Genomic DNA, 25,585 nt, shown 5'->3' on the forward strand with positions numbered 1-25,585 from the left:
CCCTCCCTCCCTCCCTCCCTTCCTTCCTTCCTTCCTTCCTTCCTTCCTTCCTTCCTTCCTTCCTTCCTTTCTCTCTCTTGATAGTCTTCCTCTGTCTCCCAGGCTGGAGTGCAGCGGTATGATCATGGCTCACGGCAACCTCCACCTTCTGGGCTCAAGTGATCCTTCAATCTCAGCCTCCTGAGTAGCCGGCACTATAGGTGCACACCACCACGTCCAGCCAATTTTTAAAGTTTTTTGTAGACATGGAGGCTCACTATGTTGCCAATGTTGGTCTTGAACTCCTCGGTTCAAGCAATCCTCCCAGTTCAGCCTCACAAACTGCCAGGATTTCAGGCGGGTGCCACCTTGCCCAGCCTAAGCAGGCTTCTGATCACCGATGTCTCAGAGCTCCACGTGGGTGAGCCAAGCTTGTGTTCCTGAGGCAGGGGCTGTGGAGTCCACCTGCAAATGCGCCTGCTTTTTCTCATCGAGCATTTTGGAGCTGGTGTTCCCTGGGTCATGGTTCAAGAAATGCTGATTTAGGTACATTATACCTATCACTTAATTTATAGGACAGTCCTACCACACATGTCCTCCTAGGCACATTTTACAGACGTGGAAGTTAAACCTCGGAGAATTTCAGTGACTTGTCCAGGGTCACACAGGGAGCCGTAGAGGAGGGAGCTCTGAGCTTTCCTCCTGTGCTCAGCACATCTTTGTGAAGTTTTGTATGTGAGGAGTATTTCCACTGGCTCACCCTTAGTTATCTTTGAGACTATTACTAGTATTACTGCATCAAATGTAACATAAGAAAAATTTCCCGGAAGGGTTCAAGGGAACTAAATTGTGATTCTTTAAATGAGCTCTGGAGTGCCACCTGTCCATCATTTGGGGGGAGTCCCCATCCCCTCAGGGGCGTGGTCTCAGAGGCCACTGTTACCCGCAGCTGGCCTGGGAGTGGCCCAGCCCAGGACGAAGTTCTCATGGATTGGGAAACAAAAGAGGAAGACTCCATTTATTCCACTTGCACAACGATCAGGCCTTTCGCTCCTTTGAGGAACCATGTACTCCCTCATTAGGTTAGGGTTGTCATGAATGGTGCTATGTGGAGCGTTTCCAGCTGCTGAGCCCCAGTGGGGTGGGGAGCCCACTCAGGAAGCCTCTGTCCTGGCACTGCGTGCCCACCGGAGCTGGCAGGGGGTCCTGGGGTGTGAGGGAGGCACACCCCACCCCAGGACTCACTTGGGTGCTGGAAGAGGAGTCACCTATAATGGGAGAGCTTCAACCTCCCTTCATATGATGCCAGTTAACTCAAGCCTCATAAATAGGACTACGAATTAATATCTGCGAATTAATATTAACTATGAATTAATATCCCTGGGGGCGGGGCCGGGTAAAAGAGGAAGAGCGAGGGAGACAGAATGAGCCTGTCCGATCACAGGGGCTGTTTATGGGAAGAACCTCCAGAACCCCCAGGAGCTCTCTGTGCCTCCCCACTTTCTCCCTCTCCCTCTAGGTCTTTCCCCAGTCTCTGTCCCTCTCTTCAGCCCCTTTCTCCTCCCCTCCCTCTGTCTCTGTCTCTCTCAACAAGCCCTAATGACAGGGTCTGTGCTCTTGGAAAACTCATTATGTCAGAGGTCACGGAGCTGGGGCTTCCTTCTGAAACTAGCAGGAGTGTGTGCACTTTGTGGGCCTGTGAACCAGGGAAAGCCATCGGCCTCCGACCAGTTTGCCAGGGCCTCCACACCAGGCACAGAAACCCAGCACCCAGTTGCATTGGAGATTTCTGCAAGAATGCTGCGTTCAGTGCTGTTTGGAGAGGGTGGGGGGCAGGGCACTTTTGTAAAAAGAATACTCCTAGTTAATAGCTGCTCCCCTCGAGTGGCATTTCATGCCCACTGCAGTGTCGAGAGGTCAGACGCGAGGGTCCTCGGCTCTGGATGAGTGACCATGGCCGCGCCCCTTCCCCGAGGGGCACTCACCCGCTCCTTCTCATTAGCTGTTCCCTTTAAGGACCGACTTCCCTCCAGAGGGAAATTCCTGAAACCCAACAGTTGACAAACCCACACACCCTCGGGAGGGCTGGGCACCAGATAAAAAGCCCTCCGAGGGAGCCCAGTCCCTCCTGAGGACGGCCGCTGCCGCCGGGGGACCCAGCAGAGCCCGGGACCTGCCGCCTAGACCCCCCACCCCCCGCAAAGCACAGGACCTTCCTCTGGGACCCCCCCTCCCCACCACAGCAGAGCCCCGACCTGCCTCTGGGACCCCCTAGCAGAGCCCCGACCTGCCTCTGGGACCCTCCAGCAGACTGTAGGGACTGCTGCCCAAACCCCCAGCCAGAGTGCACCCACCCCACCCGCTCCCGGCCTGCCATGGTCGCCTGTGCCCCTGGTCCTAAAAGGCAGTGAGCCCAGAGAGCCTGCGCCTGAGGGAAACGGTCTTCTAAGTTTCTCTGGCTTGTTCTCAGCTCTCCGCAGCACGATCTATTTCTGTCTTTCCTTTTGGAAAGTGTGCTTTGCCAGTGACTAATCCCAGGCCTTGCTGAGATTGTTATCACCTGTCACCTGCACGCAGGACCCAAGCCCATCAGGGAAATGAAGAGATAAACCAGCGGCTGCAGCCCAACCTGCCAGGGCCACCTGCCTCCCGCAGGCAGCAACCAGAAGCTTCCCCACCGCGACCGCCAGGGCCACCTCTGTCCCCGCTGCAGGCTGCTGGCATGTGGCCGTCGCAGTGACCCCCGGGGGCCCCGCGGCGCCCCTGGGAAGGCTGACGTAGACGTCTGAGGAGCAGCCACTTCCCTGCAGGCTGAGCGGAGCCCTGGATGGAGCTTGGCACCCAAGCCCCTCATGTCTGCCCTGCTGAGGCTGTGTTTTGTGCTGCCCCTGGTGGCCCCCGGCCACGGTGCGCAGCGTTGGGAGCCCTGCACAGGTAAGGCAGGGGCATGGGAACTCGGGCGGGGGTATCTTGCAGGGGAGCTGGGAGGGGCGTCGAGTCACAAATGCCACTTTCTAACACTGATTCAAGCCGCGGTGCCTGAGGATGCTTTGGCAGGACTGGCAGGTAGCACCCCGGGGAGACGGGCAGCGGCGGGAGGAGCACAGCTGGGGAAGATGAAAGCGCAGGGCGGGCAGTTGCAATAGAAACGCGGCTCTTTAGAACGCACGCAGGGTGGGGACGAGCTTCAAGAGCTAACCAGCAGCCACGGGGCCTCCACAAGTGCTTACCTGCTGGGCCTCCCGGGAAAGGCTGACACCTGCTTTGGGAATGAAGAATGAAGTCGCAGCAGCCCAGCAGGCCGCTGTGCACGAGCGAGCCGTTTCCTTAGCTGGTGGAGGTGCCCCCAGCCTGCACTCAGCAAAGCGAAGGGCCACACCGGGCCTGCTCCTTCCCCACATGAGCAAAAAGATGGAGACACAGACACAGCCCCAAACACAACCACCTCCGGAGTGAAGGGCTCGGTTCTTTGGGGCGTAACCTGGTCTGAGTGGAGAGCCCGGGGCTGGCTCACCCGGGGGCCCTGGCGAAGCCTGGGGGTCTCCTTCCCACCTTTTAGAAAGGCTGTTTGGCTCGTTCATGACCATGACCCGCTAATACTTTTCTAGAGTTTCTGCTGAGGGATTTTACTTATCAAACCAAAATTTAATAAAGTAACAGGACAACTAGAGCTAGTCACTAGAAACCCGGTTACTGGACAGTAAGTTAGTGACTCGAGCACTCAGGCTACGCGGCACGGCTATCAGGGGAGGCGAGGAGATGGCTTGCGCTTCTGGTTTTGTTTGCAAATCATGCATCCTTGGTTCCCTGGAATAGATAAGTCCACCCCCGGCACCGGGCCACAGCTGTCTGCTCGGATGGCACTCAGATCCCGATGACACGACCAGGGGATGAGCACGATCACCCGAGTATGGAACGCGCTGACTCGAGTCGGGGGTGGGAGTGGGGGTGGGGGGTCGTAAACGTGCCTGCCCACCCAGGGACGGATGGCTGTGCCTCCAGGACAGCCCTCGGGCTGTGCGGTGGGAGGTAGGCAGGGCTTCCGTGCTGGAAACATTACTGCCTGGGTGTTGGGGACGGGACTGAAGCCCCTGCCCCCTGGGCTCCGGCACAGCTGCACCTGCCCGCAGGGACTGCCTTGGAACTGGGTGATTCTGCAAACAATACGAGAGCCAAGTCAGCTTGTGGCAGAGCAAAATCCCCTGGCTTCACGCGATCGAGGGCCCAGCGCCAGCCTTTCTCCCTCCCCTGCTCGGGGACGGACCCCGGGGCAGCTGAGCGACTCCTCAGTACACCCTGCAGTGGGGGGGGGGGGGGGGGGGGGGCATGAGTCACAGACATGTATTTTCATGTTCCCTTTAGCTCAGGGAACAGAACCAACCTGCATAATAATAATACAGGTTATTTATAAAGCCCGCCCCCTCTCCCCTGAAGCTAGGTTGCCAATAGTTAAAAGATGACCCAGTTATAAATACCACGAACCGGGGAGGAAAGATAAAAGTCACGTAATAATATTGAGCTAAATTTGGAACACTCCCAAGAGACTTGCATAAGGGCCAGCCAGGGCTTCAGATCGTTCTGTAGAAGTCACCTTGGTTCCATCCCGTTTTGGGAAGCGCAGGCGCTTGCTCGCTCTGTGGGGTTCTGTGGGATTCCGCCTTAGCGTAGGGCCCCGCTGGCTGGGGCTGTGCCGCTGTGCGCGTGAAGGCACCGGGTCGTGGCTGCGCCGTCTCAGCTTTCTAATCCTGCTCCGAGTCTGTGCCCACGGCGTGGAGCCGCGGCGGGTGGTTGACCCGCAGGTCACAGGCGGTCGTGAGGCTGGGGGTTTGGGTCTGCCACGGGGCCCACGCCCCTTCTCTGGAGTTGTCGGGAGGGGACCCTGCTTTGATTTTCGGCGCTCATTCCCCTCTCGTCTCTCGCTTTCTAGGACTTACTTTGCTAATTAAGTGACTGCCAGGCTTTGGGGAAGTTGTGGGCTGGGATTTTCAGGCGGCTCCAGCCCCGTGGGCAGCAGTGGAGGACAAACCTGTGTTTTTACACCACACCGTAGGAAGCCTCAGTGCGAAGGGCGATTGCAGGGACCCTTCCGATTCTTGTATGGAGCCTGTGGTCCGGGCTGCACCGTCCTGCGGACCCAGGAGAGTGGGCTGCACCCTAGGCTCGGCACCCCTCATTCATAGCAACCCACTTCACCTCCATGTGGACAGGAGATCAAGGCAGGAGGTCCCGTGGGAGCCCTCTGAGGAGCGCTGGACCCAGTGGGCGGGGTCACTGGTGGGCTCTGGGGGGCTGGGCAGAGGGAGGGCTACGAGGCTGGCAGTCCGGGAGCTGCAGGATGGAGGGCGGCCACGTCTCTTTCCATTGCCTCTCCCTGTCCCGAGTGTTACCCCAGGAACCGTCAGCGGTGGGGACCGGTCACGCAGGACCCTGCTCAGTGAGGCCTCAGCCCCTGAGCTACCTGGCTGTCCTCATTCACTCCCCTTCCCCCTACATTTGCTCAGCATCCATGCCAGGAAAGGCCGTGCCCCCACCCGGGATGTGGCAGCCACAGGCCAGGGCCCCTGCCCACACGGAGCTGGCAACTTGGCCAAACTGCAGCTCTGCCCGGAGCGAGTGCTGTGAGGTCCCGTGGGCTGTGCCTGCCCTGCAGGTGTCCAGGAGGGCCTCAGGGAGCAGCATTCGGGGAGGGGACTGCAGGAAGGCTGTCAGCTGGTGGAGAGACCCCAAGGTGGGCTGAGGGAGGGGTGAGGATGGTTAGGTCTCTGGGCCTGGGGACGGGAAGGGTGCATCCCAGGAGCTGGAGAAGGCACTGAGGAAATAAATGATGGCGCAGATTTGCATCTTAAAAGATCACTGGGGTGTGGAGGCTGCTGGCTGGAGCCCCTTTGCAATAGGAGTTTGGGGGAGGTTTTCCAGCCCAGCCCTCCTACTTCCACTGGTGCTCCCAGGAGCTCTGCCCTCAACCTCTGTCCTCTGGACTCCAGTGCCTAAAGGAGTGTGAGCGCTGGGGAGTGCTGGTCCCTGGCGAGGTCTCCAAGGCCGCTCCTGGAAGGCTCTGTGCCAGCGACACCTTCTCTTGGCTGCGTGTGCAGGACCAAAGCCCTCTGAGTGTCCTGCAGTTAGGAAGCGTGCTCATTCCTGACCCGGCAGCCCACTCCTCTGTCCAGGGGGCCCAGCTCCCCACTCAGACCAGGAGCCTGCAGTCCACCCTGCTGGGGGCTGGGGGAGGGATCTGAGCTCCAGCCTGTTGCCCTCAATGCATGCATGCATGGGTTACCCCCAGCGCACACTTGCACTCCCTCTCTCTCCCGTCCTTTCTCGCTCACTCGCTCTCATATCTCTATCGCCTCGTGCTGTGGTGTGTGTGTGCGCGCGCGGGGCGGGGAGGGGGGGAATCGGGGGGCACAGGCTAGGCAGCCAGGAGGGATGTGCGTGACCCCAGGGCTCCAGGAAGGGTGGGGGACCGAGGCTGAGGGATCCGCTGGGAACGGACTGTCCAGTCCACTCCAGTGGGCCTAGGGCTTGTGGCATTTTTCTATCATGTTTAATTACTGAATCCATTCATGTTCTGAAATGAATGACCCCCGCCTATAGAGAATCAGAGGCTTAGCCGCCTCACCCATCACCTTTGTCTCTCAGAAAACAAATCTCAGAGTTAAGGACCCCCTCATTCCCTGCTCCCAGCCAGGCGGTCACTCTGGGACTCCTGAAGCGCAAATTGTCAGTGGCCACGACTTTCCTTTTATAAAATTCTAAATATAAGGCCAGCGCTTTCCTCCCCTCCGCTTCCACGGTCATCAGGAAACAAAGAATGTTTAGCTTTAGGGCTGAGCCCCATACACTCTGTTGGACACTAGGGTTCCGCTCCACACAAGCCAAGGGTCTCCAGCCTCTCTGTTTCCAGGATAAAGAGCCGCACACACAGGGCCCCGACGGTCTAGACTAGGTTCCCATCTATCTGAACGCCCCTCCTCTGCCCCTCCCTGCGCCCCGCAGCTGCGCCGCCTCGGCCTCCGCCTGTGCCACTACCCCTCACCCTCCCGACCCTGTGTCCTCTCTCCCCCTACCCCCTCTACCCCGCGTCCTTTCCCTACCCCCATCTTCCTGGTGGAGACCTTGGTGTTGCAGTGGGGGCAGGGGTGGAGCAGCAGGAGTGGAGAGGGCAGGTGTGGTGCTCCTGGCTGTCACCCCCGTCCTAATCCCAAATCCACGTCCAGTGGACTTCGTGCCCCGATCGCCTGGGCTGGGGCTAGGGGTGCTCGCCCAACCCCACCCAACTGATAAGTGGAGGCGACCCTGCAGGATTCCTCACTGATCCCACAACCCCCAACTGATGCCCGCGCCAATTCCACTAGGAAATCCGGGTGGGGGCGGACGTGAAAGCGGGTGCTTCCCAGCCCGCCTTTGTCCTTGGAGGGGTTGGGGGTGGGGGGACCCCATCTCTCGATGGCTCACTTTTCATCCCCCCAACCAAGGTGGGGCTTGGGGGTGGCTTTGGCCCTGGGTAGGGTCTGCGTAGGAGGCTCTGGCGAATCCAATCCCTTGGGCACTGTCAGGGGCTCAGGGGCGCCGAAGAAAGAAGAGAAGCTCGTCTGGCTTCTAGGGTGACCTAGTCGGGTTCAGCCTGGGGAGCTCCTCCCTGCCCCCTGTCCCAGCATCTGGGAAAGGAAAACGGTGGCGGGGCGACCCCTGGGGCCTGGAGCTGCTCGATCCCCGGCACCTCCGCCTCGGCTGCCCCCTCTGAGAAGTGGGTGAAGCGCAACCCAGCAAAACGACTGCGTGGGAAGCATTTAGCGTGTGCTGCGTGCGGGTCGGAGCCGGGGACTCAGGGAGGATCGTTCTGCACGGCTGGGGACAGCGGTGTGTGCGCGTGCATGTGTGCGCATGGGTGCGCACGTGTGTGTGCGTGGGTGTGTACGCGTGGGTGTGCGCACGTGGGTGTGTACGCGTGGGTACGCGCATGGGTGTGCACGTGGGTGCGTGCGCGTAGGTGTGCGCCCGTGGGTGTGTGCGCGGGTGTGTGTGCATGGGTGCGTGCGCATGGGTGCAGGCGCGGGTATGTACGCTTGTGTGTGTGCATGGGTGTGCACGTGGATGCGCGCGGGTGTGTGCACGCGTGTACACACAGCTGCGCGGAAGAACCCGGGACGCAGCTGCCCTTCCTTGGTTTTGCCAGTGCATGTTTTCTGAGGTTTCTACCAGGGCCTGGTGTTGCAGCAGGGGAGGCGCTGCCAGCTCTACCTGGCCTAGGCCGCCAGTGGGCACTGGGAAGGGTCTGGGGGGACCTGTGCTCGCACTAGGCCTCGATCTGCAGCTGGGGGTTATGGGCTGAGCTTGGGGCACCAGGGAAGAGTCACCAGTGATTGGGGACAGGCCATCACCGGCCACAGAGAACAGGTCAGTGCATCTGGGTGGGGCGGGCATCCAGGGCTCCTTTGTAGTTAAACTGTGCTCCCAGAGGCAGCTGGGCTCCATCCAGGGTCCATGGATGGCGTGCAGGGGCTGTGACATGACACTGGGTGGGAACTGCTGCATCTTTCTCCTGAAAACATCTCCCCAGTGATGGGTGCGGAGGCAGCACACGGCTGAGTGGGCAGCACCTGCCACTGTCACCCACCAAGGCTCCTCTTCTGGTCCCCGTGGTAGATTTCTGGAAATTTCCTGTGGGCCCATCCTGGAGAGACCCTTGCTCCTCTTGTTAATCCAAGCCTTAGTGGAAAGACCCTCAAGCTGCTGCCCCTCGGTTTTGAACGATCTGGGTAACCAGCTCCATCCAGGTGTCCCCCTTGAAAGTCTGGTGTGTTCTGTCTCATGTGTTGAGAAACCTGTTCTGAGAAGGCCGTGGGTTTTACCCGCCAGCTGGAGGCCAACAGCTCTGGCAGGTCAGGGCGACCCCGCACTGTTTGGGTTCCCTGGGGGTTGGGGGTGGACTTGGCTAGAGGGAGGCTGATGATGTCACAGAGGGGGTAAAGTCTGGACTGACAGGCCACAGAAAATTTCAGGCCCCAACAGCCAGGGAAGTGGGGAACTGGCTTCTCTCACCCTGTGTTCCATGGTAGGGACCTCTGGAGAGTGGTGGGGGGGTAGGGTACCCCAGGGAAGCAGGGGGCAGGGTCCCAGCTACCTCCCCACCACCAGCGGCTAGGAAGAAGATGGTAGGACCCAGTCTGTCTGAACCCATTTACACCAACCCCGTTTTAATTGCGGGAGGGCCCTCCTCTCACTGAGGGTCATTGCAGGGAGAGTGCACTGGAAAAGCTGGCCCAGTAGAGGGCATCTGCCCCACACTCTCCAGGGGAGACAGAGGCCAGGCGATCTTAGACCTGCACTGAGGGTCCTGGGAACATCTTGCTGGATTTCAGGGCCTCCTGGGATTGCAGCCCTGTGCACCCCTCTCAGTCCCACCCTGTTCCAGCTCCACTGCAGCTGGGGGGACTTAGGAGCTGGGCGGTGGCATTGGTGTGGTGTGGAGGGGACAGCAGGTGAGGAGGCGGCTCTGGTGAGGAGTGAGGCTGGGTGTGGGACCCTTGGGGATCCTGGAAACACTGGCCCCAAAGGAAACCCCCAGAGAATGGCCAGCTTGGGCCCCAGATCCCATCGTGTGGGATCCCTAGGTCATGTACCCTTTGGCCTCTTTCCCTCTGACCTCTGCCACACCCAGCTAGACCTGGGGCCACAGAACAGATGTTGCCATTAGCCTTCACAAGCACAAACAGAAGGCGTTGGCCATTTAAATAAAATGCCAGGGTTCCAGGGGAGAGGGAGGCCCCACCCCATCCCACCCAGGAGCTGGCTGACCACAGCTCAGCTTCAGCTGTGCCTGCAGAGGGCCCCGCACAGAGGCCAACCTGGGCCCTGTCCCCACGGTTCCTCAAACTCACCAGGGACAGGGAGGCATGGGGACACCAGGCCCCTCCTGCCAGGGAGCCCTCTGGCCAGATGTGCCACCAGAGACATCACCACCTGAATCCTGGATTTGCAGCAGGGTCACCCTGAGAGCTGCCTGGAGGTGCAGATCCGGGAGGCCTGAGCCGCGGGGATGGGAGCCTGGAACTCAGCGCCGCTGGAAATGCTACGACGTGGCTCATCTCTAGGGTTGCCGAAGCCAGGGCTGTGTTTGCATAGAGGGCCCGAGAAAGAATGAAATAGAACACTAGGCTGGGAGAGGAGCACGCAGAGGCAGGGAAGGCCAGTTTATTCATTGTGCAAGGCACGTGGTGGGCAAGGGCGGCCGATGGCTTGGAAGAGAAGGGCAGTGGGGGGCCAGGGACCTCCTGTGGCTACGGGGGAATATTCCACCAGGGAACACCCGGGGCCCCTCAATAACAGGAGGGGGCTGTCTCATGGTCGCCTGGGCCTGGCTTGGAGGTAGTGGATGGGTAAGCCGTGGTTGTGGGGTATGAGGTCAGCCAGCTTGCACACTGTGGTGTGTACCAGTGCGGTGTGTACCAGTGCGTGTGCTGAGAGGTCAGCAGTGGGAGAGGCTGGGGGGAACCTGAGCCTGGCGGGCCCTGGGGGACGTGCCTGTCAGCAGCTGAGCTTCTGGCCTGAGCGGAGGCCTCAGCAGGAGGGGCGGGAGCACACAGGGCAGCAGAGGAGGGACATGCAGGAGGCTGGACGGCAGCAGCTGGGCTGGCAGGAGAAGGCGGGCGCACAGCAGGAGGGGACGGACATGCAGCAGGCGGGCCTGCACACAGGGTGGCAGAGGAGGGACACGGAGGAGGAGGGTCTGCAGCAGGAGGAGGTGCAGCAAGCCGGCTGGCAGCTAGACTGCTGGCAGCACAGAGAGGAAGCCCCAGAGCAGACAGGCACATAGCTCACAGGCTTGCAGCAGACAGTCTTGCAGCAGATGGGCACACAGCAGGACTGCTGGCTAGGGGAGGAGGTGCAGCAAGCTGGCTGGCAGCTAGACTGCTGGCAGCAAAAAGAAGAATCCTCAGAGCAGGTAGGCACACAGCAGATGGGCACATAGCAGGCCTGCTGGCAGGGGGAGGAGGTGCAGCAAGCTGGCTGGCAGCCAGACTGCTGGCAGCATGCAGAGGAATCCTCAGAGCAGGTGGGCACGCAGCACACAGGCTTGCAGCAGACGGGCTTGCAGCAGACAGGCACGCAGCAGGCTTGCTGGCAGGGGGAGGAGGTGCAGCAAGCCGGCTGGCAGCTAGACTGCTGGCAGCACGAGGGCGTGCAGCAGCTGGTGCAGCCTGATTGGCAGGGGCTGGGCTCACAGGCCGCCTGGGGCGCAGCAGCTGGGGGCGCAGCAGGAGGGCTCACAGCAGCTCTCTGGGCAGTCATCCACCTGCCAGGAGTCGGAGCAAGAGTCACAGGAACCAGGAAGGCAGATGCAGCTGCCATAGCTCAGGTCGCTGGAGCAGATGGACATGGTGGATGCGGCCATGCTGGGGGTTGAGCTGGGGGAGACAAGAGGGAGTGAGTGAGTGTCTGGGTGCTGGATGGGAAGGAAGGAGGGAATGAGCGTCTGGGTGCTGGATGGGAAGGAGGGAGGGAATGAGCGTCTGGGTGCTGGATGGGAAGGAGGGAATGAGCGTCTGGGTGCTGGATGGGAAGGAGGGAGGGAGTAAGCGTGGGCGGTTTCTTGAGGATGCTCACCATGGACCGTGTAGCGTAGCTCAGCTCCCGAAGCTCCCCAGGTGGCAGAACTGAGTGGGACTGTGGGGACGTGGAGGGAGCCAGCCAGTGGGCTGGAGCCCAGCCTCTGCATGGACCACAGAAGTTCAGCAGCCCCTGGCCGCCCCTCTGTGATTGTCTTTTGGGATTGCTTACTATTATTTCCCCCTAATTTCTTCACACTCAGTTGAGTCAAGGATGTTTTTCTTCTTGTTTTATATTCTTTTTATCTTGAATCCGTAGACCAATGAATGGCTTGGGAGCTGGATTTATTTTTATTTTTTTTCGGCAAACAGTCATGTGATAGGTCTTGCTGTGTGTCAGGAAATATTCTGAGCAAGTTTGTAAATATGACCTCACTAACCCATACATCAACCTTGTAAAGTAGGGGCTGTTATTATCCCCACTCCACAGATGGAGAAACTGAGTCACAATTAAGAACTCGTGCAAAAGCCTGCGCCAGCAGGCAGAGGAGCCTGCACTGGAGGCCCGGCAGGCCCCTATTCTGTGTTCTTAGCCATCGACCTCTGATGCCTCAGAGAGCAAGGGAGGTGGGAAATCAGCATGAGAAACCCAGATTGTGTGAGAGGAGCAGGGCAGAGCACGGTTTAGACATGGCCGTGTGGGATTGACGTGGAAGTATCTGATGGGTGCCCGGAGGGTTGGGTCAAGCTATGAAACAGGAGCTCCTTCCCTCTAAAGAGAGAGGATTTGGGTTTGTTTATGAGTGGGAATGTGAAAATCATTATTGTGAAGGGAAGCTCCGGTTCAGAGTTCAGAGGGGTTGTTCTAGGAGGTTGAAAGATTTCCTTATGGGAAGTGAATTGTTTTTAATTTTGAGAAGAAGACATTCTGCAGCCTTTGAGGTTGAGGACGCTAGAGCCCCAGGGCTAATCTGGCCTGGAGGATCCTGAGATGAAGGGAGAGCTGCTTGGCTCTGCCTGGAAAGTTGGAGGGCTTCAGGCCCACAGGCAGTGACCAGCAGGTGAGGGCTCAAGGTGTGTGGTGGATGGGCCCCTTGAAGTGAAAAGCCCTGGTGTGTGGTGTCTGCGGGTCTCTGCGTTGTAAATATTACCCTGTGATGAGACGAAGGGCCTGGTGTGTGGTGTGTACCCCTGTCCCGCTGCGGTGAGATGAGAGCCCCGGTGTGGAGTGTTAGCTGTCGTCCGTGGTGTAAATATTCATATCCTGGCTGATTTCAAGCTATGAGCAGTTTAACAACCTGCTTGAGAAAATTCTGAATATTTAACAATCAGTTCTCCTAAGCCGAATAAACTGGCCCACCACAAGGGACCAGGAACTTGGAGGAAACATTGGACTTGGGAAAAGGGTCTTGGGATCGGAGGTCATTGCAACCCTGAGGGAGTGTGAGCCAGGTTGGGGCATGGCCAGGGAGAGGCCCGAGGGAGGGAGGACCAGCTGGTGCCTCTGGCCTGGGTCGTGCATTCATTTCCTGCTTTGTGTCATGACCCGACCCCCCACCTGTCAGTAGAAGGTCTGAGAAGAGGTGCTTTGAGGACTGAGACCCAGGGGCCTGTTCTATGCAGATTCAGAGCCTGTGGTGCACTTGCCTGCCTGAGAGGCAGCACCCCGCACAGCAAAGGTGCGGGGACAGGACCAGGAGAGTGTGAATGCCCCGAAGCCACAGGAGTCGGAGCGGGGTCGGGGGAGCCTGGATAGGCTCCCCACAGTTTGGAGGGCACTGTCTCTTGTTATTTTATTTGGATTATAAAGAGTGACCTCAGAAGGCCAGAGGATCTGGGGACATCTGGGTTAAACACCTCCGAGGTCAAGTGTCTGCATCAAGCAGCTCCTCCTCCAGCCTGTGGCAGAGGCCTGCAGGGTTGGGGCAAAGCACGACCCCCCTTGGGACAAGTCCAGGGGAGACCCTCCATGCTCTGTGTGAGCAGAAGGGATATTGAAGAGCTGGAAGATATGCCATTCCACCTGGAGTGTCCTTGGCAGGTTTATCTGACCTTCATGCCGCACCAGCTCACGGAAGCTCTGTGAGCACCGCCTTCCCTCCGCTTCCTCCACGAGCTACTCGAGCCACTTTTCTGAGACTCAACAAGGTCAACAACTTGCAGCCTTGTGTGCATTATTTTCATTATAGGCACTCAATAATTGTTTATTATCACATGTACTTTATCAATACATGTACATATGTATAAAGTACACATGTACTTTATCAATACATGTGTGCCAAAACTGCATATTCTTCCATTTGACTGCCTTGAAAAATGTTTTATTGTGATAAAATATATAACAAAATAGCCAACTATTTTTATCTTTTAAACATTGTGGTAAAATATACATAGCATAAAATTTACCATTTTAACCACTTTTAAGCGAACAATTCTGTGGGTTAAGTACATTCACAGTGCTGTGCAATCACCACCACCATTCACCTCCAGGACTGTTTCTTCTTCCCGAACTGAAACTCTGTCCCCATTAAACATTCACTCCCCATCTCCTTCTCCCCACTGTCACTGGTCACTTCTATTCTACTTTCTGTTTCTGTGAAGTTGCCTATTCTAGATATTTCATGTAAGAGGAATCAAACAATATTTTTGTGTGTGTGACTGACTTATTTCACTTGGCACAATGTTTCCAATGTTTATCTGTGTTGCAGTATGTGTCAGGACTTCTTTCATTTTTATGGATAAATAATATTCCTTCATATGGATATACCATGTTTCTTTTCATGTGGAAATCTAGTTTTCCCAGCACCATTTGGGGAAGAGATGATTCCTTCTCCATTGAATGGTCTTGGCATTCTTGTTGAAAATCGGTTGACCATGAATGAATAGCTTTATTTCTGGACTCTTAGATTCTATTGCTTTTTGTGTCTGTCCTTATGTTAGTACCACACTGTTTTGATTACTGTAGCTTTGCAGTAGGTTTTAAAATTGGGAAGTGTGAATCCATTCATCCATTCATCTGTTGGTAGATACTTGGGTTATTCATACCTTTTGGCTATTATGAATAATGCTGCAAAGAATGTTGACATACAAGGATCTATTTGAGCCTCTCTCTTTTTTATTTACTTATTTTTAATTCTTTTAGGTACTCCTTATTTCCTGAGTCATGTAGTAATTCTATGTTTAACTTTTGAGGAACCACCAAAATGTTTCCATAGTGGTTGCACTATTCTACATTCCCACTGGTAATGTATGAGGGTTCCAGTTTCTCCACATCTTTGCCAACACTTGTTATTTTCCTTTAAAAAAAAATTACAGCCATCCTGGTAGGTGTGAAGTAGCATCTCATTGTGGTTTTGATTTCCATTTTCCTAATGAGTAATACTGTTGAGCATCTTTTCATGTACTTATTGGCCATTTGCATACCTTCACTGGAGAAATGTCTACTCAATCCTTTGCCTATTTTTTAGTTGGGTTGTCTTTTTTTTGTTGAGTCACAGTCAGATGTATGATTTGCAAATATTTTCTTTCATTCTGTGGATTGTCTTTTCACTTTCTTGACGTGTTCTCTGATTCAAAAAAGTTTTAAATTTTGATGAAGTCTAATTTATTTTTTCTTTTGTTGCTGGTGCTTCTTGTGTAATATCTAAGAACCTAGTGTCAAATCCAAGGTCATAAAGCATTTTTCCCATCTTTTCTTCTAAGATTTTCATGGTTCCAGCTACCATATTTAGGGCATTGATCCATTTAGAATTAATTTTTATATATGATATTAGGTAAGGGCCCAAATTCATTCTCTCCCATCTGGAAATCTAGTTTTCCTAACACCATTTGTTGAAGAGATTATTCTTTTCTTATTGAATTATCTTGACACTCTTGTTGAAAATCAGTTGGCCATAAATGTATGAGTTTATTTCTGAACTTGGAGTTCTGTTCTATTGGTCCATATGTCTATTGTTAGGCCAGTACCACACTGTTTTGATTACTGTAGCTTTGTAGTACATTTTGAAATTAGGAAGTGTGAATCCTCCAGCTTTGTCCCTCTTTTTCAAGATTGTTTTGGCTATTCTGAGCTCCTATAATCCATATGTGCTTGAAGATCAGCTTTTTCATTTCTGGAAAAAAGAAAGACTTGGAATTTTGATAAGGACTGCATTGAATCTGTAGATTTCTTTGGGTAGTACTGCCATTTTAACAACATTAAGTCTTCTAATCCATGAACATGGATGTCTTTCCATTTATTTATGTCTTCTTTAATTCTTTCAGCAATGTTTTATAGTTATCATTGTACAAGTCTCTTACCTCCTTGGTTACATTTGTTACTAGGTATTTTATTCTTTTGGATGCCATTGAAATGGAATTGTTTTTCTTAATTTCCTTATCAGATTGTTCATTGCTGGTGTCTAGAAACATGCATGATTTTTGTATGTTGATCTTGTACCCTGAAACTTTGGTGAATTCTTTAATAAAGCTCTAGTAGCTTTCTTGTGGATTCTTTGGGATTTTCTGTAGACATGATCATGTCACCTGTGAATAGAAATAATTTTACTTCTTCCTTTCCAATTTTAATGACTTTTATTTATTTATTTTCCTTGTTTAATAGCTCTGGCTAGAACTTCCAGTACAGTGTTGAATATTGGTGGTGAAAAGGGACATCCTGTCTTGTTCCTAATCTTAGGGGGAAAGCTTTCAGTCTTTCACTGTCAAGTATAATGCAAGCTGTGGGTTTTTCATACATGCTGTTTAGCAAGTTGAGGAAATTCCCTTCTATTTCTAGTTTTCGGGGTGTTTTAAAATCATGAAATGGTGTTGGACTTTGTCAAAGCCTTTTCTTTGTTAACTGAGATCATGTGGGTTTTTTCACTTCATTCTCTTCGTGTGGTATACTACATTGATTATTTTTAATCTGGAACTATCTGCATTCCTGGGATAAATCCAACTTGGTCATGGTATATAATCCTTTTAATACGCTGTTGGAATCACTTTGCCAGTATTTTGTTGAGAATTTTTGCATCTGTATTTAGAAGTCATGTCCATCTGTGATTTTCTTTTCTTTTGATGTCTTATGTGGGTTTGGTATCAGCATAATGTTGGCTTCATAGAGTGAGTTAGAAAGTGATCCTTCTATTTTTTTCTTTCACAACTTGAGGAGGTTTTTGTTAAATTTTAAAAAAATGTTTGGTGATATTCACCAGTAAAGCTGTTGTTGGGTGGAGTGTACTATATGTATCTTTTGTGAGTAACTGGTTTATAGTGGGTTCAGTTCTCTATTTCCTATTGACCTTCTGACTAGATGTTCTGTTCCTTACTGAAAATGAAATATTAAAGTCTCCAGCTATTGTAGAACTGTCTATTTCTCACTTGAATTCTGTCAGTGTTTGCTTCATATATCTGGGGACTCTTTGTATGGTGCATATATGTTTCTAATTCTCATATCTTTGATGAGTTGAATCTTTTATCAATACATAATGTCCTCATGCATTTTTGCAATTGGCACAATATGGATGAATAGGTCCTTGATGTTCTGTCTCTCAGTTCTTAGGGTCTTAGTGTACGGATGGGGACATAAGGATTCTTGAAAGAATAAGCTTATTAAAGAGAAAGTCAGCTGTAAGTAATGGCCGATACATCATATGGTGTTAACAGTTATACGTTAGAGACATAGGGGTGAGTGCCATTCTTTGCTATCTGCTCTGTTCCCTGGCCTAATGATGCACATGCTAATTCTGTAATCTCTTAAAGCTTGGAGAGAGAGAGGGACTCAAAGCAACAAGGTTGTAAAATCATGTTCTTAGGAGACATTTCAGATGCTACCTAGGTAAGGGGGTGAGCCGGGGAGAGAGAGAGAAGTGGGGAGAGAGGAGAGAAGGGTAGAGGAGGCGAGGGGAGATGAAGGAAAGGGAGGGGAGGAGGACAAACTGATAGGTGTCTGGATTCTCCATCCCACTTTAAATTAGAGAAGCTGTGTTTTAATCTGTTTTACAGACTTGGCATCTAGGTCGGATTCAGTTTGAAAAAATATTTCCACTACTTTAAAATATTTTGAAAAGAGCCTGGCATGGTGGTGCATACCTGTAGTCCCAGCTACTTGAGAGGCTGAGGTGGAAGGATCACTTGAGCCCAGAAGCTTGATGCTAGACTGACAACATGGCAAGACCACCCCTTCTCTATAAACAAACAGACAAACAAAAATGTAGAAAAGCAAATGACCACACGCCCAGAGGATAAAATACATGCTACTTAGCCTTAGAAAAACACATATGCTTACTTAATAGTTTTATGGTTAATAATTTGCTGTCATGTTTATTGCTTATCTTAAGAACTGTTTATCTTCTGCTTAACCTGTTTATTTAGAGCATGCTCATCTTTGAAAGCGTGGGCTGAATGCTGACCTCCCGGACATCATGAGTTTCGTTCTGTGAGTCTGTAGCATTTGGTGCTGCTGATGAGATGTCTGATGCTAATCTGATTTTTATTGCTTGCGGGTGACTTGTTCATTTGTTTGTTTGTTTGATTTTCTGGAAGCCCATGGGAACCACTTGTTATCTTTGATGTTATATAATTTCAACAGGACATATCTAGGATTTTTCTGTTCATTTTTCTTGGCATCACTTGGTTCTTTTCAGCCTGAAGACTGTGTCTTCAGCCTTGGGAAATGTTCCTCTTTAGGGGTTTATTTGTGCGTCCTCTCATCATTCTCACTGTCCCGCTTTTTGGGACTCCCACACATCAGGGATTACATTCATTAGATCAGTCATTTATGGTATTTTTTCACCAGTTCTTTTTTTATCTCTTTGATGTTTTGTTCCAAATCAGATTTCTCAACCTCATGGTGATGGTTAATACCGAGTGTCAACTTGATTGGATTGAAAGATGCAAAGTACTGATCCTGGGTGTGTCTGTGGGGGTGTTGCCAAAGGAGATTCACATTTGAGTCAGTGGCTGGGAAGGCAGACCCACCCTTAATCTGGGTGGGCACCATCTAATCAGCTGCCAGCGAATATAAAGCAGACAGAAAAAATGTGAAAAGGCGAGACTGGCCCAGCCTCCCAGCCTGCATCTTTCTGCTGTGCTGGATGCTCCCTGCCCTGGAACACTGGACTCCAGGTTCTTCAGTGTTGGCACTTGGACTGGATCTCTTTGCTCCTCAGCTTGCAGATGGCCTATTGTGGGACCCTGTGATCATGTTAGTTAATACTTAGTAAACCCCCCCATATATATATGTACTATTAGTTCTGTCCCTCTAAGGGAATCCCAATACACTCACCTTCAAGCCTCTCTGTTTAATTTTAAATATCAATGAGATGTTTAATATCTGTGACATTTTAGGGATCATTATTTTAATTGTTCATTTTCAAAGCATCTTGTCCTTGTTTGATAGATATAACATCTTCCTGAATGTCTGAGTGTATTTAGGAAATTTTTTTTTTTTTGAGATGGAGTCTCGCTCTGTTGCCCAGGCTGGAGTGCAGTGGTGCCATCTCTGCTCACTGCAAGCTCCACCTCCCAGGTTCACGCCATTCTCCTGCCTCAGCCTCCCGAGTAGCTGGGACTACAGGCACCTGCCACCACGCTCGGCTAAATTTTTTGTATTTTTAGTAGAGACGGGGTTTCACCGTGTTAGCCAGGATGGTCTCAATCTCCTGACCTTGTGATCTGCCAGCCTCGGCCTCCCAAAGTGCTGGGATTACAGGCGTGAGCCACCGCGCCCGGCCGTATTTAGGATTTTTTAAGTTCCTTAAACCATTGGTTTCCCCTGGGTGCAGCAATATGTTAGTTTATCTTGGTCTTGCTTTTCGTGCCGCTGGCTTCCCTCCTGGCTGGGGTGAGGGTGGTCCCGGGCTGCCCGGTCTCCTCTCCTGCTGTGTGTGTGGTCTGTTTTCTGCTGGAGGAGCCCCCACCTGAGTGGGGAGGTTGGCCTGGTGCTCTATGCTCGGGGCGCACGTCCATCCGTCGCCAGCCTCACTTTGGAGTAAAAGCGATGGGAGCCTGAGGCCAGCATGCGAGAACTGTGCCTGGTGCCCCTCGGGGCCTTTGGGGGTCTTGGCCAGGGGGTGCCGTGCTCACACCTTCAGTCCCCCTCTCCACTGCAGCCCTCCCCACTCCCCTTCCGCTGGGCTTGCTGGGAAGCAGAGCCGCGTGGGGCTCCCAGGCAGGTGGGTCCCACCTCTGCCCTGGCCGGCAGTCCACACACACCCCTCTCTTTCTTTTTCATTTTTTTTTTTCTTTGAGACAGAGTCTGGCTCTGTTGCCCAGGCTGGAGTCCAGCGGCGCGATCTCGGCTCACTGCAAGCTCCATCTCCCGGGTTCACGCCATTCTCCTGCCTCAGCTTCCCGAGTAGCTTGGACTACAGATGCTTGCCACCACACCCGGCTAATTTTTTGTATCTTTAGTAGAGACAGAGTTTCACCGTGTTAGCCAGGATGGTCTCGATCTCCTGACCTCGTGATCTGCCCTCCTCGGCCTCCCAAAGTGCTGGGATTACAGGTGTGAGCCACCGCGCCCGGCCCTCTCTTTCCTTTTCATTGCTGGAGTCCCTCATCCTTGGTAAACTCACTTGCCCTCCCCTGTGGTGGTCTTGGGAAGGTGGAGACGGCAATGGTGGGCTGGGTCTGCCATCCTGCCCTGGGGCGGCCACGATGTTTGAGTGTTGGCTTCCTCATAACTGTCCTGCTGCTTCTGGGACATTTGGCTGACCTGTGATCCACCGTTACTCTCCTTGAATGCTGGGTACCCCAATTCTCTGAGTGTACCCCACTTCCCTCTGATCATAGCCCAGTTCTCCAAAGCAAGGATTCCATGTGTGGCTTCTATTTTTTATGAAAACGTTTACTATTTTCATCTTCTGAACTACTTTTTAAAAACGATCTTTATTTTCATTTTGTTACGAAAAACGGAAACATACAGAAAAGTTGCAAAAATTAAACAATGGGCATCCACGCGCCTGGCCCTGGATCTGCACCTGGCACGGCACTCACTCTGCTTGATCAGATACTCACCCCCCAGCCGGCCTCTGTCAGTGCATCTTATTTCACAGGCACTGCAGGGGAAGGTGCAGCAACCGCACACGTCACTCACACACTGCAGCAACGTGCCATTAACTCGAGTTCAGCATTTATTTTGCATGTGAAATGATTCAGATCTTAAGGGTATAATTTGACGAAGTTTGCCAATCCGTCAACACAGCTCACCCAGGCCCCCTTGAGGCCCAGGGGTGAGGGTGGTCCCGGCTTCCCTCCTGGCTGGGAGAGGACCCCCATCAGGACCCTGGACTTTACCATCCTCTCCAGAACTATTCTGCCTTCCCCAGTCAATTTCACCCAATCCCCCAGAGATGGCCACTGTTGAGAATTTTTTAAAGCATGAGTTGGTTCTCCTTGTTTTAGAACTCATTTAGATGAAGTCATACAGCAAGTCTTCCGGTGCCGGCCTCTCCCATGCCGCGTGGTGTTTCTGCGATGCATTCCTGTTGCTGTGTGCCTAAGCAATGCCGCCCTCAGTGCTGGTGTGGCTTCCGCTGTACCGCTGTGTCAGGCTGTGTTTATCCATCCACCGGCTGATGGGCACGTGGGCCGTTCGGTTTTGTCTGCTATGATACAGTGGGAGAAGTGTGCCTGCCATTCAGAGCCCGCAGCACCCAGAAGCTGAGTAATCGCCAGGCGCCAAGTGTGTCACTGGGAGCCCTGGCTTTCAGGGGACCCTTCCTCCTGTTGGGCTGACATCTACCTCCCTGTCACACTGGCTCAGTGGCCCCAATCCAGCCTCTGGGGAAACACGCGCTGGGGGAAAGCCCTTCTGACACCCGAAGGCAGCTGCCAGGTATTCCCCAGGCTCAGCCTCCTCCTTCCCGCAGCCCTTTGTCCTGTGGCTTCGTTTCCAGGCTCCAGAAGAGCCCTGGGTGAGAGATCCTCATCTGAAACTACTGGGAAGGAGACACCCGCTTTGGACTCAGCAGCTTCAGCCACAGCTTTTCCTGGAGCGGCTTCCTGACATTCCAGGGTCAAGCTCCACCTCTGAGCAGTGACCAAGGGCAGAACCCCATGCTGGCATTGTCCTGGGCAGAACCCTGTGCTGGCATTATCTTGGTCAGGAAGGCAAAGGACAATGAGAAACAGCTTCAGGGAGGTTTTTAAAAAGACCCAGTATTGAGGAGCAGAGACTTATTTTTGATAGGGAGTTAAGCCTTCTTGCACAAGAACGTTCAGGGCAAATTCCAGCCACGGTGGGAGGTGGATCCGTCACTGGTGACTGAGAAGTGCAGGGGGATTCTGATAATAGGACAAAGGGAAAGGCTTTTGCTGAAAAATAGCAGAGAGTTGATTATCAGGATAATCCATCAGCAGCAGGCCGGTGTGGCAGGCCACAGGTCTGCAGGCCAGGGAAGGGGCAGGAGGGCTGGCAGCACCTGGAGGACCAGCAGGAGGCGGCCACACACAGGCCCGACCTGAGCGCGCAGCAGGCCAGCTGGCAGGAGGGGGACGCCTCACACAGGGGCCGGCACAGCAGAGCTGCATGGTTGGGGGGCAGGGCGGGGGTGGCCAGGTGGCAGCAGGAGGTCCCACAGCCCTGGGTGGGCAGCAGGTGGTGGGGACACAGCATGGAGCCAGGGCAGGCCACGGGTGTCCAGGCAGCAAGCCCCCTGGCATCTTCCTCCTGGGTGGGTTTTCCTCCTCTGCCCTCTCCTGTTGATCTTTCTGGGTTTTCTTGTTGAGGTTACTCAGTTCAGGAACCTCTGAGCTGGGGGCTCCCATGACTCAGCAGAGCATGTGTTTCCTGGAAACAGAGCCGAGGGGAGCTGGTGAAGGGCTGTCAGTGAGGCCAGGGGTCCACCTCATGGATGTTCAAGGTCCCTCCATCGTAAATGCCGTCTGGAGCTCACACAAGCACAGTCACGCTCACTGCACCAGGGGCCCCGTTTCGACTGAGAAGCTCAGTCATCATCAGGGTCTTCCCAAATAACGAAAGCCAAGCTACTGGGCTCCATATTGTGGAATAATAATGACGATGATTGGGGTAACAGTAATGCACAGAGGTCTAGCACTGTGCCAGGCTGTGATTGGCAGCTTACGGGGTTATCTCATTCATCTTTGCCAGCATTCGGAGTGGCCGATACCCCATTTTACAGATGTGCCATTTGTAAGTCGTAGAGGGTTTGCACAATGGGTGCGTGTCCGCGCCACTGCAGAGACGCAGGGATCTGGACCGCTTAGTTTCACTCTGGAATCCATGGTCGTTACCACTGTGCCAAATTATACTGGGGCTTGAGGGTTCAATAAGTGATTCATCCTGAAGTCCTGAACCAGCTGGGACAGAGAAGATGGATGAAAACATCAGCCACGTTGGCCTCTGCAGAGCATGGCTCAGGTGTGTGACCGCAGTGGGCTTCCCGACACCACACCTCAGAAGTGCCCACTTCACACGAGTAGCACTAGTGGCCACAGGCCACCTCCTCTGCAGATGGAGCCCAGGAGGACCCATCACGGAGTGGGGCGTGAGCTACTCATATCTGGTTCCTCTCCCACACTGTGGGTCTGATCAGTCTCACCCCTGCAGAGGCAGCTTGGGGGAAAGTGAGGGGCTGGCGTGAAATTCCAGGATGCCCCTGCACTTGGGAAGCAGCGGGCAGGAGTGTGGATGGCGCGCTCCTCCTCACACCCCAGCTCTGTTCTCTTCATGGGTTGGCCACAGCGCTTTATTCTATGGTGGTATCACACGGTAGGGGGATGAGCCACCTCTCAGGGCAGAGCTACTCCCTCCATCCCAGGCAGCTCCCAGGGGCACGCTCTGCTCCTGTGTGGATCCTCCTGTGCCTGCTGGTGGTGGATACAGGTGATTCCTGCCAAGAAGCCTTCGGACAAGTCAGGCACCACATTAATGAAAGCCCCTCCAAGGCTGAAGACCAAGTGGGGTCTCAGAGCTGTGGACAGAACTTAGAAGTCTATGGACCCAGAGCTGATCCGTGGCCATGTGGTGGGAGTGACCTTAAGGCCTGGGGACAAGCCAGGTGAGGCCACAAGTTCAGCCCTGTCAGGCCACTCCTTTCACTGCTATAGTTCAGAAGCACACTCAAAGACCAAGAGAATTGGGGCAGCCACCATGATCACATGTTCCTATGTGACCTAGTCATCAAGTAATCCATTTTAAAGGTTAGTTGTCTTACGAGTCGACTACAGAAGAACGAGGATGCATCTTTGATATTTACCTGTTCCTTTACCTTCCCCCATCCCCCCATTCCTTCCTGCAGGTCAGGGTCCACCTGGCCTTGTCCTAGTCAACCTAAAGCACATCTGTCCACGTTGCCTGGCCCTTACTCCTTCCTGCAGGTCAGGGCCCACCTGACCTCATCCTAGTCAACCTAAAGCACATCTGTCCACGTTGCCTGCAGTGCACAACTGCAGGGGAGGATTTCTCCCAGCTTTTGCTCTTCTGAACAGGTTTTCACTTCAATCTCAGTTTCTGGGGTTTTTTGAGACCCTTCTTGCTCGGTCACCCAGGCTGAAGTATGATGGTGCAGTCATAGCTCACTGCAGCTTTGAATTCCTCCTGCCTCATCCTCCTGAATAGCTGGCACTGCAGGTGCACACCACCACACCTAGCTAATTTTTAAATTTTCTGTAGAGATGTGCTCTTGCTTGTTGCCCAGGCTGGTCTACAACTCCTGGGCTCAAGTGATCCTCTTGCCTCGGTGTTCAAAGTCCTGGGATTAGAGGTGTGAACCACAGTGCCCAGCCCGGCCTCAATCTCAGTTTTGAAGCGCGTTCTTCATAGATGTAGACTTCTGGATTGCCAGTTTTTTTGCTCAGCATTTTAAAGATGTGTCTCCATTGTTTCTCACGAGAAGCCAGGGTGTTTTTCTTATCCTTGTTCCTTTGTATGTAAAGTGTCTTCCTGTCACTGCTTTTGAGATTTTGTCTTCATTTTTGGTTTTCATCACTTCATGATGTGCCTGGACGTGGTTTTCTTCCTATTTATCCTACTGGGGGTTTTCTGAGATTCCTGGATTTGGATGTTGTTGATTTTTGAAGTCAAATTTGGTGTATTTAAAATGTTTAACTACTGTACTTTTCAGTTCTAGGATTCCCATTTTAAAAAATACTTTCAATTACTCTACTGAGATTCCCTATTTATCCATTCATGAAGACAATGTTTTCCTTTAATTATTTGAACAGTTTTCTTGGATTTTTTGGAACATGTTTATAATAGCTTCTTGCAGTCATCATTTGCCATGTCCAATATCTAGACCATCTCAGGTTTATTTTTTTAACAGTGAATTAAATTTACCTATATCTTTTAATATCTGATGATTTGTTTTTTGAGACAGGGTCTTGCTCTGTTACCCTGGCTGGAGTGCAGTGGTGTGATCGTAACTCACGGCATCCTCAACCTCCCAGGCTCAATAGACCCTCCTGCCTCAACCTACCATGTAGCTGGGACCACAAGCATGCACCACCATGTCTGGCTAATTTTTAACCATTTTTTTTGTAGAGACAGAGTCTCACTCTGTTGCCCAGGCTGGTCTCAAACTCCTAGCCTCAAGCAATCTTCCCATCTTGGCCTCCCAAAGTGCTGGGATTACAGGCATAAACAATCATACCTGGCCAATATCTGATGATTTTGATTGTGTATGAGGTATTATAACAATGCATTTACAGACTCTGAGCTGTGTCATGTTTCTGATTTTTGTTCTAGTCGTCAGTTACTGGAGAATGACCTTAATCTTGTGCAGTTTTTGTTTAACGCTTTGCTAGGATGGATCTCTGGGAAGCATCTACAACTTGGAACACTCTCTATCTTGGTGGGACTCACATTCCAAACTGTCTTCCCTAAAAATCTTATTCTGAATTGGTTTAGGCTTTGTTCGGGCTGGCCTAGGCGGGTCTCGCTGTAGTCTGTGGTCCTTACTCATTTGGTGCCGGGCTGTAGGGCGTCTTGGCTGGATGTCGATGTGGGGGCTGGAGGGGGGCTTCTCTCTCAATCCTCTGGCAGCTTCTCTCTGGTGAGCCTGTGGTGGCCTTGCCCGGGGAATGCACAGCCCTGCCCCATTCCACAGATTCACAGT

The 25,585-nt window shown here is 52.8% G+C and overlaps 2 protein-coding genes across 2 annotated transcripts in view; one reads left to right on the plus strand and one right to left on the minus strand.

Moving 5' to 3' along the window:
- The first annotated feature begins 2,773 nt into the window (after positions 1–2,773).
- The window catches only part of TSPEAR (thrombospondin type laminin G domain and EAR repeats), a 184,915-nt gene continuing 162,103 nt past the window's right edge, over positions 2,774–25,585 (plus strand). Inside the window, exon 1 of the mRNA XM_032174851.2 lies at positions 2,774–2,913. Within this exon, the coding sequence (XP_032030742.1) occupies positions 2,832–2,913 (82 nt within the window). The 5' untranslated portion in view covers positions 2,774–2,831. The remainder of the gene's footprint in view (positions 2,914–25,585) is intronic.
- LOC116481878 (keratin-associated protein 10-7-like) lies at positions 10,540–11,374 on the minus strand. The gene is given in 2 exon segments (XM_032174872.1): positions 10,540–11,212; positions 11,214–11,374. Coding segments are annotated over 2 exon segments (834 nt in total).

Source organism: Hylobates moloch, unplaced genomic scaffold, assembly GCF_009828535.3.
Source record: "Hylobates moloch isolate HMO894 unplaced genomic scaffold, HMol_V3 SCAFFOLD_14, whole genome shotgun sequence".
Classification (NCBI taxonomy): Eukaryota; Metazoa; Chordata; class Mammalia; order Primates; family Hylobatidae; genus Hylobates; species Hylobates moloch.